A 15,628-nucleotide genomic window follows, 5' to 3' on the forward strand; every position below is an offset into this window, starting at 1 on the left:
ATTTGTCCGACTTTCTTTATGTTTTTCTTTGTTACACATGTTCATGGGTTTTTTGTCACTTTTTAGGCCATTAGTTGAGCAAAGTGTTCTGTTTAGTTAGTTTTTCTGTGTATTCATGCTGTTTATTCCAGAAATTCTCCCTCACTTGCCTCAGATCCTGTTTTTCCTAAGCTTCAACGCATCTGTTGATAAATTGCACTTGCTCCCAGCAATCAACCTCCACAGCATTGTAGCATCTTTGTCTCAGTCACTCTTTGACAGATCTCTTTGTTATTTGCCCTTGTGTTTGCTCTTGTGTACGCCATATTCTCTCGTCTCTTTGTTCTTTCTTTAGTGTTTGCTTGTGTTTTCTGTAAATCACCTCAAACATGATCCTGCTGTCCTCCTTCCTGCAACTGGGTCCTCCAACAACTCCACAACACATGACATAATGAGCATATGCTTTCCTGCTTTAAATAGCAGAACTTTACCATGATTTAAAGCTGCTTCTCAAATCCTAGTTGAAATACAGCAAATATCCCCAGTGCAAGTTCATTCTCTACAAGAATTATATTTAAGATTAAAAAAAAGAAAGATTTCTTTTAAAAAAAGACTGATCTGTTTCAAGCATGTAACTTTTTCATTTGATTAACTCATCCATACAAACACACTTATTAATTGGGGTAGACATTTGCAATGTACCTTTTTTATGTTGCTTGGTACATTACTTGCTTCATCCTCAACATTTGAGAAATCATGACAGCATTTCTCAGAAGGAAACATTTTCTGATATAAATGCTTTAAAATATTTGCATCACAATAACAGTAAGTGTATAAGCTCAGAAACAAATCAAATTAAGTCACTCATGTGAGAGACTGGAAGACAAAGATAGAATTAAAAATCAAATAGAGAAATGCAATGCACTGCAGTTGCATTCCACTAGAATATTTTAAGTGTAAATTAAATAATACAGAACTAAGAAAACACAAAAATAAGTACAAAATCAAAACGCTTAATGTTTTACAGCAAGTTATGCTTTGTTTTTATTTGTTGGTTGGGAAAATAGCCTTAAAGTTCTAGGAATTTCCAAAAAATAACCAGAATTTTCTGTGAAGTACAAGTTATGGGGGAGTAACTTATAAATACTAAACAACTAATCTGTGATTTAAAGAAATTAATCTGTTAACAACTAGAAGATATCATAATAATAACTAGAATGCACCCTATAAGTATGTTCTATAAATGTCGAGGAACTACAAGGTCCAACAGATTTCTGGGGTATCTTAAGAAAGCGAGCTTCAAATTCTGTCTAAACAACATGTAATTTCTCAAATGTGATTTGAAAATTCCAATAAAGGTTATTGTAAGTTTACAAAAAATACTATGAATTCTGGGAATTAACCTGCAGGTTTCATGACAACAGTAGAAGTTTATATGCGAACTTTAACCACATCAAGGATTGTTTAAATCAATTTAAACAGCCTTTTAGTGTCATTACTATCTCAGAAACCTGGCTTACTTCGAATAAGGGAGCCGATTTTGAATTAGAGGGTTATGAATTTAGTTATATTAATAGAGAAGGAAAGATTGGTGGAGGAGTAGCTGTATATGTGGACAACAATTTCAGATATAAGTTAATTGAAAACATGACTAATGTGGTTAAAGATCATTTTGAATATTTAACAGTTGAAATATATATGGAAAAAAATAAAAATATAATTGTTAGCTGTATATATAGGGCTCCTGGTTCTAACATGAACCTCTTCATAGAATGGTTTGAGAAAACATATACAGCTATAAATTCAAAGAACTATTTTATTTGTGGGGACTTTAATATTGATCTGCTAAATGTCAACAATCACAAATTGACTGAAGAGTTTATTAATACCACATGTAGTTTGAGTCTTTTCCCTCAAATTACGAGACCTAGTAGAATCACAGCTAATAGAGCTACATTAATAGATAACATATTTACAAATTTAATAGACAACACCATAAGTGGATTGTTAGTTCATGACATCAGTGATCATTTACCTGTTTTTGTTGTTTGTGATATCTGCCACAAGAAAGTAATGACTAAAAATAATCCAATCAATAAAAGATTAAGGACGGAAAAAACTATAAATGCATTTAAAGAAGATTTATCTAAACAAACTTGGGAGTCAGTACTAAAAGAAAATGACGTGGATGAAGCATATGATAATTTTCTGAATATTTTCAAATTATTATATGACAAAAATTGTCCGATTGTAGAGTTTCCTTCTGAAAATAAATATTTTGATCATCCATGGATCACAAAGGGATTGCAAAATGCCTGTAAAAAAAAGAATAAGCTATACAGATATTTTATAAGGCATAGATCAACTGTGGCAGAAAATAAATATAAGAAATACAAGAATAAACTGACTGTTGTTTTAAGAAAAGCAAAACAAGATTACTATAGTAAACAGTTGGACAGAAATAAAAATAATATTAAAGGTATTTGGAATATCTTAAACAAGGTTATTAGAAAAAATATTAAACATGTCAGTTATCCACAAAACTTCACAAACAATGAAGATAAACATTTAAATAATATGGAAGAGATAGTTCACAATTTTAACAAATACTTTGTGAGTGTGGGCCCAAAGTTGGCTGAGGAAATACCGCAGCCCACAGGACATGAAATATCAAATGATGCATTAGTGAGAAACCCAGATTCCATGTTTATTACAGCAGTGGAGGAAAACGAAATTATAGATATAGTAAATAAATGTGAAAATAAAAGGTCAACTGATTATGATGGCATCGACATGATAATAATTAAGAAGGTGATTGTGGAAATTATTAAACCGCTAACATATATCTGTAATCTGTCATTTCAAACAGGAATATTTCCAAAAAAAATGAAAATTGCAAAAGTAATCCCACTATATAAATCGGGGAATAGACATGATTTCACAAATTATAGGCCTGTTTCATTACTTCCACAATTTTCTAAAATTGTGGAAAAAACATTTGCTGTCAGACTAGAAAGTTTTCTTAGTAAACATCATCTACTGACTGAAAGTCAGTATGGATTCAGGTCACAAAGATCCACAGCAATGGCAGTTATGCATTTAATGGAAGAGGTGACCAGTGCTTTAGATGAAAAGAAACATGCTGTTGGGGTATTTATTGATTTGAAAAAAGCATTTGACACAATTGATCATGATATACTACTCAGAAAACTTGAGTGTTATGGTCTAAGAGGAGTAGTGTTGCACTGGATGAAAAATTATCTCAGCAATAGGCAACAATTTGTGCAGTTGGGTAATTTCCAATCCTCATGCTTGGATATTGTTTGTGGTGTCCCTCAGGGCTCGGTATTGGGGCCAAAATTGTTTATTTTGTATATAAATGACATATGTAAGGTATCTAAGAGATTTAACTTTGTATTATTTGCTGATGACTCAACCATCTTTGGCACGGGTGAAGATTTAAGAAAGATGTTGTTTGAAATGAATCGAGACTTATGTAAACTGAAGGAGTGGTTTAATATTAACAAATTGTCACTAAATTTAGATAAAACAAAGTTTATGTTGTTCGGTAAGTGTAAAGAGAAGAGTGATTTAATAATACAAATTGATAATATGATTGTGGAGAGAGTGACTGAAATTAGGTTTTTGGGAGTACTGATCCAAAACAAGATCTGTTGGAAACCTCATATAAGATATGTCCAATCTAAATTGGTAAGAAGTATTGCAGTCCTTGCTAATGCTAGAAAATATTTAAACTCCTCTGCCCTATACATTCTGTACTGCTCACTTATTTTACCTTACCTAAGTTACTGTGTGGAAATTTGGGGCAACACTTACAGAACGTTACTACAACCATTATGTACATTACAAAAAAGAGCCATTCGCTTAGTTCATAAGGTTGATTTTTACTGTCATACCCACAATCTATTTATAGATTCTTATTTATTGAAATTCACTGATTTAGTAGAGTCTCAAACTGCACAGATTATGTTTAAAGTCAGAAATAAAATATTGCCAGAAAAGATTCAACAATTATTTTCCGATAGAGTGGGGGGATATGACTATAGAGAAAACCTTAATTTCAGAACTTTGAAGGCTCGTACAACAATGAAAACATTGTGCATTTCGGGGGTTGGTGTGAGGATCTGGAATAAACTCTCTAAAGAGCTGAAGCAAAGTCCAAGTATGAGACATTTTAAGAAAGGTCTCAAGGCAGCTATTATTCAAAGTTATAAGGAAGAACAAGGGGGATAATCCTGGTTGGGAACCAAAACTTTAGGTATGATGTCATCAAGTAGGTGGCATGTCGGCGCAGGTGTGGGTAAATATATAAAGGTATGAAAATAACAGTGTATTTTGTCTATAAGCAGATGGGTGTGTATATGGGTGTATGTACGTATATATGGGTGTATATGTAAATATATATATATGCATGTGTACAGATGTGTATGTGTGTGTATGCACTATTTTCATCTAGCTGAGGAAATCTTATTATACTTATTATTTCCTTTGTCAGAAAGGATATCGGACATTGAAAATACTGTGATAAATTACAGCTGGAAAAGGGGTATGACCACATAAGTTATACTTCAGCATACTCCTTTTCAGACTCATAATCACCGATGTGATGTGTTTTTTTTTATTGTTTTTGTTTTTGTTTTGTTTGTTTCTTTTTTAAAAGAAATATATTATGTACTTTGTGTCGTTTACACTGTCGGTGAAAGGTTTGTCTGAAATAAACTAAACTAAACTAAAAACTAAAACTAAAACTAAAAAGTAGAAGCTACATGCTGAATGGTGATTTGTTTTGTCAAACTTGTCACACACTCCCTCTATTCAGATTTAACCTAAGCACAATTTAAAATACTGAATAAGTTACTCAGTACATTCACCTAATAGAAAATGCATGAAATACACCTATCAATTAATGGTAACTCGTTCAACATAGTTGGATACAGTCACTTTATTTGAGACTGTAGTCAGAGCTTTACAAGCACAGAGTGCCAAGTTTATGTCAATTTTTACCCGTAGCGTACTTTCAAATTTTAGTTTCAACATGCTTTTCTTTTCTCTTCTTTTTGAACATCTATTTATAAAATACATGAACTGTCTTGGCTCAGAAGACTCGAAACATGGTTTCAATATAAATATCTTCTCATATTCTATACTGTATGGATGTCAAGCAACAAAACAACCCACAAGGTGTGACATGTTTAAAAAAGTGAAGTTCCACCCACTCAATCTGCAGGTTGACAAACTGAAACGCTGCTTGAGGCGGCATCTGGCACACGCGATGTGCTTTCTGAAACAGCTCATTTACCATTTTGTAGCAACAGCATTATTAGATGATAAACACAGACATCATTGCCAATTTTCCCGCATCATCTTCACTCATTATGATGTTCTTGATAGCATTTGCACTGCTGGACTATCTCATTTTTGTCATACTCTTAAGACCCTGATGATGATAATGAACTTCATACACATTTTTTTATTTTACTGCTCCTGCTTGCAGATTATTATGATGTAAAGATACTTTGGTAAAGTATCACAATAATCATTGTCTGCAGTTTGATCAGCTGCTACCCTGACACATTTTTCCCCATCTGTTTCATTTGAGAAGCGTTGATGTTTAGTAAACAAATGCATCCTCTGTAATGTATGGCTATGTTTTTTATACATGCATCATATGCACATCTGTCTTAGATATTGTTTATTTGAGGATGATAGGTGTCCTCCAAACACACTGGTAAATATTTTGAATGTAAAGCTTAATTTTTTTTAATTTGTGAGGAAAAAAATGAATAAATAAAATGCCATTGGATCTGTGTAACCTTTTCCATTTTGTGGAAACATTTTAGGGATCTGTTACTTCTTTGGAAATATTTTCAACTTTATGAATCCAGATACATTTTATATATATATATATTTTTTATTGTTTTAAGTTGTTTTAAGCTGTCAACATGTACAGACTGAGCATTGATCTGACCATTAAATTACATGCATTTAAATGCTGCAGTTATTCATGGTAAGTCTTAGGTAAGTTGACATATATTTTTTTTTAAATTTGTTTCTTAAGGGGATTAAGACCTCACTGAAAAAGGGGAAAAACTCAGCTGCTGTCCAAAGAAATAATGTTTGAGTCTTTTTAAGTCTCCAAAATGGCTTTCGAGCCATCTTGTCTAAGGAAAAGTGGTGTCATTACCCTCATAAAATAACTGAGGCACCCATAGAGGTCGGTTGTGTTGTCCATCCGCATTTAGTGGCTATCCGGTCCTATTAAAAGCTACCATAAGAAATAATCATCAAGGTTGTCCCTAGTTTTTGAATCTGTTTGTAGCATTCATTGATGGATTTTCAAGGTATCATAGTTGAGAGGGGGGTATATGACTCAGGAAACTCAAGGTCAGATCTTTGCTTTTTGCAGATGATGTTCCACTGGTGCCTCATCTACAGTCATAAAATGTAGATAATGCCTGAAATAACTCCCAAATAATCCCAGATCCAAGTGACTAAAATTAACTTCTTGCAAAGTTCCTGGTCTTAGCTTTAGAGGTAGAGAGTGAAGAGCTCAGGCATCTGTGAGTAGCAGGGAATAAAGTCATTCAGTGATTCATAACAAGTCAGGTGTGGTGGTTCAGCCACCGTAGCAAGTTGCCTCCTAACATCCTTTCTTTGGATTTTTTCTTGGGACTTCCCTCTGGGAGCAGAACCGGAGGCAGACTGAAACTCACTGGAGAGAATGTAATATCTTTTCTGGTCTGTGAATATTTGGGAACTACCAGAATATGAAGAGCGTTGCTAGTCAGAGGTATTCTTGAACTTGTTACTTCAGTGATCAAATGGATTGATGAACATCCAGACAAGTAAATGAATGGATAGAAATACAGCAAATGCACTGATTTAAGTTCCTTTTTCCATATCTTGGGCATATTAGTTAAAATGTCTTTCCGGATAGCAAAATGTTGTTCTTATTTACTTCATAAAGGAGCAAAAAGCATGTCTTGAATTTTAACACCAAATGTATAATTTAGGAGGACAAAAAAGGTCTGACATTCTTACTGTCACTCCAATTTTGTGTGCGAATCCATTGTTTTAAGGGCGCATAAAACTGGAAGCCTCGGGTTTAGTATGTCACAGCAGACAAAAGCTTAGGGCAAAAAAGCCCCAGCTGCCAAGAGAAGATCATTGTTTAAGGCTGACTGTGATTAGACTTCTGAAACCTCAGTAGACTCTTCAGAGATGAGACTACGGAGCAAAGGAAGGCTTCAACAAATCTTATTTTAAGACTTGAGAGGAGAAAGGGGAATATTGGAAGGGATTTCTTAAAAAAGGTTTCAATTTCCTTCTTTAGGTGTAAAACATTTTGTATAATGAAGTCAAAAAGTAATTTTTGTCTTGTTTTTATTTAGAACTTGAAATAATGCTAAGCTTCAATGTCTAGCTAGCAAGTTTGTACGGAGAATGTTAAGGGAACAAATGGACACTCATATGGGAAACTTGTTACATTAGATTTAATAGCTACATTAACAGCCTCATTTCTACAGTCTGCAGCTTTGATTTACAGTTCCACATGGAGGTGGAGTAGCTTTAGTTCTTCATTAAGGTGCAATAAAACAACTAATACTATCTGCCCAAATATATTATCTGAACATGCTCAATTTCCTCATTAGTGGCAACTTCCAGTGCTCCTAAATTACATGGAGACTAATGTGTTTCCATACTGTCCACACAGTAGTAATACAGCTCCTCATTCATTAGAAGAAAATGACAGAACTTGTTCTATTCCTCCGAGCCTGGTGTTTAAACAGTCATGGTGCCGTATGCTGCCGTGAAGCTTCCTTTTGTAGATCAGTCTTTTTCTTTTATTCTTTCTACTCTGGTTTTAGTGGCTCACATTATTGGGACAGGATTAATCATCACTGTGACCCTTTAATAAGTGCTCTTAAAGAGATACACAACAGGCCAAAGGCCTGAAAATGTGCATGCATCTCACATTCTGTGCTAAGGTTTATTTAAACATATTATAACATAAATTGAAAGTGAAACAACTCTCCATGCGGTACAACTGCCTAAAACGAAATAACGCTAAACCTAATCATGTGTTAAATAAAACATTAGTAGAAGCAGCAGTCAGCCCTTTTGGGAAATGTGGCAAATTCAGTATTAGTAATAATGAATAAAGGTTTCTTGGCCCAGCTGTTTGCTTGTGGATGCCTGAAATAATTTTTAAAAATGCATACAGAAGGTCCAGAACAGTCTTTTTTTCTTTTCTGGCAAATATTTAAAATATTGATTGTTGTATAAAATGGACCTCAGACAGGGATAGCAACACAAAATGCATTTAAAACAATCACTATGTACCTTGTGAAGGTTATCCTGCAATAGTCAGCCCCGCCCACTCCTCATTACTCCCCAGGGCTGCCTACTGACCAGTTCTCCGTCTAACAGGTCCGGAAAATCTCTGAGACCTGGGTATTACCCTAAAAGTACTCTATAAGAGATAATCTATTTAAACTGGTGGCGAAAGTGATTCGTCTAGCTCTAATTACCTCCAATCCAGAAGTTATGACCCTTTACAGTTAAGAAACAATCAGCTGAGTAGCCCTCGCAGCTGCATAATTCCAATAACCACTTCTGTTAACGGTAGCTCACTTTCTAAATCATAACTTGCACTTGGAACCGGCTAGATTATGTTTAGTGACTTAGATGTAAGTCCCAGGGTCATTATTTACTCTCACCAAAGGAAATTATGAAGCCTCCTATTTACTGGAATCATGTACATTAGTTTTACCTTAATTTAAAGAACTGGACAAAGATTAAATGACTCTATTAATTCCAATGTCCACCAACCTCATTAGAATTTTATAGTATAAATTTATTAAGCAAGCTTAAGCAGGGATATGCGACATACAAATCAATAATCAATCGTATATAATTCAAAAAACAGTGTAATAAAATTTACATGTACAATCATACTACCCTGTCTCCTTTCCTTAACTTAAGTCGCACGTTCTGAAATGGAATTTCAATGAGCAGATTCAACTCATACCCAGACGATGGTGGATCTTTTGGCAACAGGAATTTCTAGCATCCTTGGTTGAGGTCTTTGCCTTGTGTGGAAAAACCCTCCTTAGAAAGGAAACAAAGCAGAACGGGTCCGAATCCTTTTGCAAAACCCAGTTCCTCATCCCTGAGGGACCTTTGTCCTTCCTCCAAGTCTTGTTGCAGAGTTTGAAATTGCTGGGTTGAGACGAGACCAACGATCGAATAAAGAACCAGAGATGGGGCGATGGGACCCAGTCCTTTCTTAGCGGTGTGAAGTCCGAGCTCCCCCGTGGTTCTGAAGTGCGGTCCGTAGCTCAATCTGCTCTTGCAGGTTGTCTCTTCTTCTGCGCCGCCGGACTGGGAACAACTGGTTCCTCTTTTCAGCCCGTTTTTATACATTTCTCCACTATGTGTGTGTATGGGGGGGTTTGGTCTACGTGACTTTCTTCACATCTGCTGTCTCTCATGAAAAAGTCCCCACATTTCCCAACCTGTTTTTGCTGACCGTAGTGGAAGTTCCCGTACTTCCCCATTCCCCGTTGCCTCAGCCAAACTCACCGCACCACCCATCCTGTGCGCCCTGGCCATCTGTTCAGAACTGCTTGCGACATTTCCTGTTATCAGGGCTGTACTGCATTTCTCTCTGTTCTATAATTCACTATCATTTATTATAATTCATTAAACACATTCAATCAGTTGTTAAACCTGTTTGAATTGATTACATAAGATCACAACTTCATATTCATTGACAATAAATCACATCTTTTTTCTTATTGTTAATCATTAACATAATCATTACATAGTTAAATCATTACAGATCATTAATCAGAGATTCTTTGCAGAAAGTTATTGAGTGATTACCTATACTCATATTATTCAGATTTATTCAACTTAATTAACTTTTAATCAAACCACAAGATTACTTTATTTCTTCCAAGCCATTATGCATCTTTTTCTGCGTGTGCCTGGAAAGATCTCATACCCTTATGCCAGTTTTCTTGACACTTGCAAAGATACCCTTTGAAGGTTTCCAGATGTAGTTCTCGTTACCAGTTTGAAAATTTCTTTAACTAAGATTTTCTGTGACTAAATTCATCCATACATCACTGTAAAGTAGAAGGAAAAAGGTTGATAGTTTTCAATGTTTTAAATGCATTTGTATTCAGTCACCTTAAGTCAATTCCTGCTTTTTGGAGGTATACAGCATCTCTGGAAAGTAGCATCTTTGCCCATTTTTTACAAAACAGCTCAAGCTTCATTGGACACCAATGTTGAACATCAATTTAGAAATTTCTTAATTTTGGGTTAGGTCTGAACTTTTACTGGGCCATTCCAAAACATGAATATGGCTTGATCTAGCCCATTTTGTTGTAACTCTGGCTGTATTTTTTTTAGGAATACCATCTAGCTTCATCCATCCCATTGACACTGAGCAGCTTCCCTGTTCCTGCTACACAAAATCCTCCCCACATCATCGCCATGTTTCACAGCAGTGATGGTGTGTTCAGATTTGTGCTGTATTACTTTTTCTCTCTGTGTGGTAAAAAAAAAAGTTCTGTTTTGTTATCATCAGAGTAGAGCACCTTTTCCCACCTTTTCTGTTGCTGCATGGTTTGCTGCTATGTGTTGGTTCTTTTTTTTATTGCATTTTCATTTGTCTTTGTGGAGCATGCTGGGCACGGGAGGAGATTGTGGATTTCATAGACAGGAAAGCAGATGTTATCTATGAATCATGCTGTTTAAGGTGCCATGCTGTTCATGCCATAGAATGACCTGAATTTGTTTGATTAACACTCCCCCTCTGACCCCCATCAGATCCTCCTATGACCCCAGCATTGGTATTCACAATGTGGAGTTTTCATTCTATTGCTAAGTAGATAAGCTTTGTATTTGGTTTTTAGATCGCAAATCGATTTTAGGAACTATCCCTAAGGGGGGGGGGGAAATCATGCTTTGCTGTATAAACCAATTACTATTTTAGCATTAGGAAAATCTTGCATTTTGAATACTTTGCTGATGGTTTTCCTCACTCGGTGGATAAAAACGGTCAAGTTTTTCACCAACCTCTGACGTAAAACTGGGATTACAATACAAAAGGCAGGACTCTTAATTATTTACACTTCTGGCTTCCGAAGGCACTGGATTGTATTTAGATTTTTTAAAGTAGCCACAGTTTGCAGGTTTGCAGATATGAATCTAAAATCGTTTATAAGCCAATAATGTTTTCTGGTGTTTCATTTAAAACCACAGTAAAATACATACAGTATCCCATGGTGGTTGTAATTTGAAAAAATTTAAGGGGTAAGAATGCTTTTGCAAGGCGCTGTAAGAAAGTATGACGGTGGAATCTGGAGACTCAACTATAATCTAAACAGATTTCTTTAAACAGTAACAGAAAAAAAAGCCCTTTTATTTACATATGCTTTTACATATACTCTACTGATTAATATGCCCCAACTTACTGCAGTCCACCAAGTTCCTGGGTTGTCCAGTCCACAGTTGTCGCTGTACTCCAGGCAGCAGGAGTCTGGGACTCGGGTGGCATTATAAACCTCAAACCAGTCTGTGTGGTTGGTGACTCCACAGCAACGAAACTGTACAAGAAACAGGATCAGAGTTATGGAATATTAAGGCAACTACTTCAAATCTCTGTTTTATGAAAATACAGAAGCAAACTTATGGGAGCTATACCATTTCCTGCTACCAGGAATATGTTTGAAGTATTTTATATTTGCCAAACATGTCTGACATTGATCTTTGGCTTCTCCTGCACATTTTTTCCAAACCTTCTTTTACAGTTTTGAAACTCACCTGTTTCGTTTAATCTACATCATTCTGCGTTGTAACTGTTATAGATTTTTGATAAGAGGACATCATGACTTTCAGTGAAATCCAATTCATCAGTGAAATGATAAACTGTCCCTGGTGCAGGAACATTGCTGCTGGAGCCACTCCCTTCTGCACTGCATGCACAGAATTACAAACTCCTGTTAATTTACAACTTGCTCACCCACTTGATGAGTAGATCAGGTGTGCAATTTATCAAAACATGAAGATTAACTTCAAATATTCCCTGGTAAGATTTGAAATAATTAAGGGTGTTATAACTCTTCACAGTTTACTTTTTTAACAAAAAAATAAACAACTTTATTTTAACAAATTAAATACCTAAAAATAAATACATTTTAGAAAAAACTACAACCTTCCACAGATTTATCCAAAACTAACAGTGGTTTCCTGTAATTTCAATTTGCTAAATAGTAGAATGACAAATAGTTTCATTCTATTCTTCAAACCATATGTCATAAATTAAGTTTAAATTGCATTTAAACCATTTGGAAAAGTTATTTCACAGCATTTAAATAAATTGGGGAAAAGGAAGTGTCATTGTACATAGTGTAGCAAGGAATGAAGATAGGCTGAAAGGCCACTTAGAAAGAAAAACATCAATACTCCAAGATCAACACACAAAAAAATAATAAACAAGATGATTTCAGGATCAAATTAGTATGAAAATAGACTGAAGGAAAACAAAGTTGATGATTTGGTGAGCCCTGAGTTCTCCACAGAAAATCTATAGACAGATTTTACTTGGTAGATGTTAGCAATTCCTACAAGCTTGACTAAAAGTGTGTTCCCTTTAGAAATGTGCTCAAAACTTTGTCAATATTCTGCTAATGATAAAAAACTCAACAAAACTTTGCAATTGCAGTGTTTCCATTAAATAAGAAACAGAATTAAAATCACACGTGAATAAGTTTGTTCAAGCAATAAGTCATCATCCAAATATTTCCTGTCGTCTATTTGTTTGTGGTTTGAATCAGTGTCATCATCCGGTTGTTGATCATGTGACTTGTATGATGTAAAAAAAAAGTATTTTCATTGGAGTTTTGCGTGATAAACTAATTCCTATACGGCTAATGCTTTTCATCCTATCACCAATGCTTTTTGACCAAAAAAATGAGAGGCTTGTTCATTTAAGCAAATTTGTTTTCAAATTGTCAAATTCTATAATTATATGTTCAATGGAACCACAGCTTCAGTTACACTAGTTCTGTCAGGAGGAATCTCCAACCCATTGTGAGAAGCTCTAGGAAGGATATCCAAAATGTTTGACCAAGGTCGTATACTTTCTGCTAACCAAATACAAAGGAAATTCATGTACACTTCTGAATGTGAAGAAATTGAATATGAAAACTCTCCAAATAACTTCTTGTTACTATGGCATTCTACAAACAGAAATAAGTTTAGCAATCCCAAGTGATTCAAGCAGGAAAGGTGATTTACAGAACAAAAGGTCACATGTCTTATTGTAGTGCATGTAAATATTCAATTTTAACTGTACATACACTGTCCTGTAAGTGGCTATAAATATTATCCAAGGTGTCCTTTGGTCCGAGGACATGTGCCTTATTATTCATTCAGTGACTCAGCATGAATGAAAGAGGTTTGGGAAGAAGGGAGTACCAGAATGAGAGTGTTTTAATGGTCTTCCTCTCCAGTAGACAGCAGCGCTGATCCTACAGGGATAAAAGCACACACTCGTATTTGTGTACCTACGGGTTCAAACGATGGCTTATTCATGCAGATTCTGTTCATCCTGAATGCAGAGAAAATAAGAGCTCTGCAGGTTATCATCCACACGAAGCGATGCGGACCTGCATTGATTTGCATAGCATTAGATTCCACTGTCATCGTTTATGTCTGTTCATTTGCCGCAGACGCAAACACAAACGCAAACAGTAAAGCTACCAGGCACTTGATTGCATGTGGGCACACACACATGCAATCAAGAGTCAAACTTTGGCTAATGGATTAAGACTACGAGCTACAGAAATGTATTCAAGAGCCCCGAAGAATGCAATTTATCATTTGAAGTCTCCCAAAGGGTTTTTTTTCAGCTGCAGCATCCGCCTTTAATTCCCAATCTTTGCCTCTCATATTGTGTTTTCTTTCCAGAGGAAATAAAAAAAGAAAAAGACAAAGGAAAAAGCACATCAAAGTTTGAGCTGGAAACAAAGATTAGCTATGATGTTTGCATTATATTCCTTCACTGCATTTTACCACCCTTCTTAGACAAAGCACTCTACACTTTAATTGTACCAAAGAAGAATGACTACAGTGGCTTTCAGAAATGCACACACTCCTGTTAAAATTCCAGGCTTTTGCAATGTAAAAAAATACATTCTGCATACCTAGGTGTGCACACTTTTATGCTAATACTTTGTTGAATCATTTTTTCCATTTCATTTTATGATACATTATTCTATAGTAGGAGTCCACCAGCATCCCACATCAGGACTTGGCAATATTTGGCTACTCTACCTTACTAACATTCTCTAGACCTTTGAGATTGAGGACACCAAAAAAATGCCTTTAGGTCTTGCTCTTTCCATGCTCTTTCCATTCTTTTGTTGTTTTGGATGTATACATGGGCACTTTGAGCCTAAGAAATCTAATCACTCTTTATGCAAAACTTTCTATTTATAAAACAGACAGTTTTGGGACCAAAGCTTGCTGGTATAATTATTTACAACTTAATCTGTTTTGACTATGATGGTAATTGCATTTGAAGAAAAATAACCGTAAAGCATGATGGTGCCAAAGCCATAAAGTTTTTATGTTGCATTCATTTTTGTTAACTTGAATTGTATATAATATACATGTCAGCATTAAGCAGGAAAAGATTGTAAATGGCTTATCAAAGTCTCTTTTAGCAGGAAGGGCTGGTATAAGTGGGCTAGTAGGGCTAAGCCCTCCCTGGCATTTATAATAAAGTTGTTAAAATAAACAACTTTATTTTAACAAATTAAATACCTAAAAATAAATACATTTTAGAAATAATGTATCACATTTTGTAAAATTTTCAACAAACCTGGTGTCAAACCGCCTAGGGAAAATCCCAGGGTCTTTCCGAAGGGCTAACTTCTGACTGCCCCATTCAGTGTTACTGTCTGTCACGGCTCAGAATGATTGACATGCGTCTAGCCACGCCCCCTCAGCCACAGGATTCATCCAATGGACCTTACCAAGCTCCGCCCACAACCGACCCACGTGACCACAAGTCTCACAAGCAAAGCCTCGAGACGCGTTGTTTCTTTGCAAACATGACTCGATTAGTGCATCATTTCTACCGGATTTTCACAATATATCAGCTACTACAATGGACAGAGGAACTAACAAGTTCATGTCATCATCTGGGAAGAGGTTACTGGTTTCTCAGTCACAAGCTGGTTGCAAACCTGAGGCCAGCAGGTGTCAGTCAGTTATGGTAGATCTGACATTTGGTTTGATGACGTCAATATGAGAAGCTACAGACTGATAGGAGGAACCAAAGAGCTCTGTAAAGGTAAAGGCAAATCTTCTGAAGTTGGGATATAATTAATTTCACATAATTATCGCGGTAGAAGCCATTTGTTTGTTAAAATTTTATGAAATATATTTGTTCTATTTGATGTTTGTTGTGAATGACGTATACTCATAAACGAACGAGGTCATTAGTCCAACGTTTAGAAACTACAGCGGCTGTAATGCGCCACAGCAAAGATAAACAAAGGTAAAATAACCCGAACAGGTGATCAACTCAAAACCACTCGGACCT

The 15,628-nt window shown here is 35.5% G+C and overlaps 1 protein-coding gene across 4 annotated transcripts in view; it reads right to left on the bottom strand.

The window, feature by feature from the left end:
- tspan4a (tetraspanin 4a) overlaps positions 1-15,628 on the bottom strand; it is a 180,498-nt gene that overhangs the window by 12,571 nt on the left and 152,299 nt on the right. For all 4 annotated transcript variants that reach the window (XM_032560620.1, XM_032560619.1, XM_032560618.1 and 1 more), the window contains one exon: positions 11,490-11,621. In XM_032560620.1, coding sequence (XP_032416511.1) covers positions 11,490-11,621 — 132 coding nt within the window. The remainder of the gene's footprint in view (positions 1-11,489; positions 11,622-15,628) is intronic.

Source organism: Xiphophorus hellerii, chromosome 4, assembly GCF_003331165.1.
Source record: "Xiphophorus hellerii strain 12219 chromosome 4, Xiphophorus_hellerii-4.1, whole genome shotgun sequence".
In the NCBI taxonomy this organism is placed as follows: domain Eukaryota; kingdom Metazoa; phylum Chordata; class Actinopteri; order Cyprinodontiformes; family Poeciliidae; genus Xiphophorus; species Xiphophorus hellerii.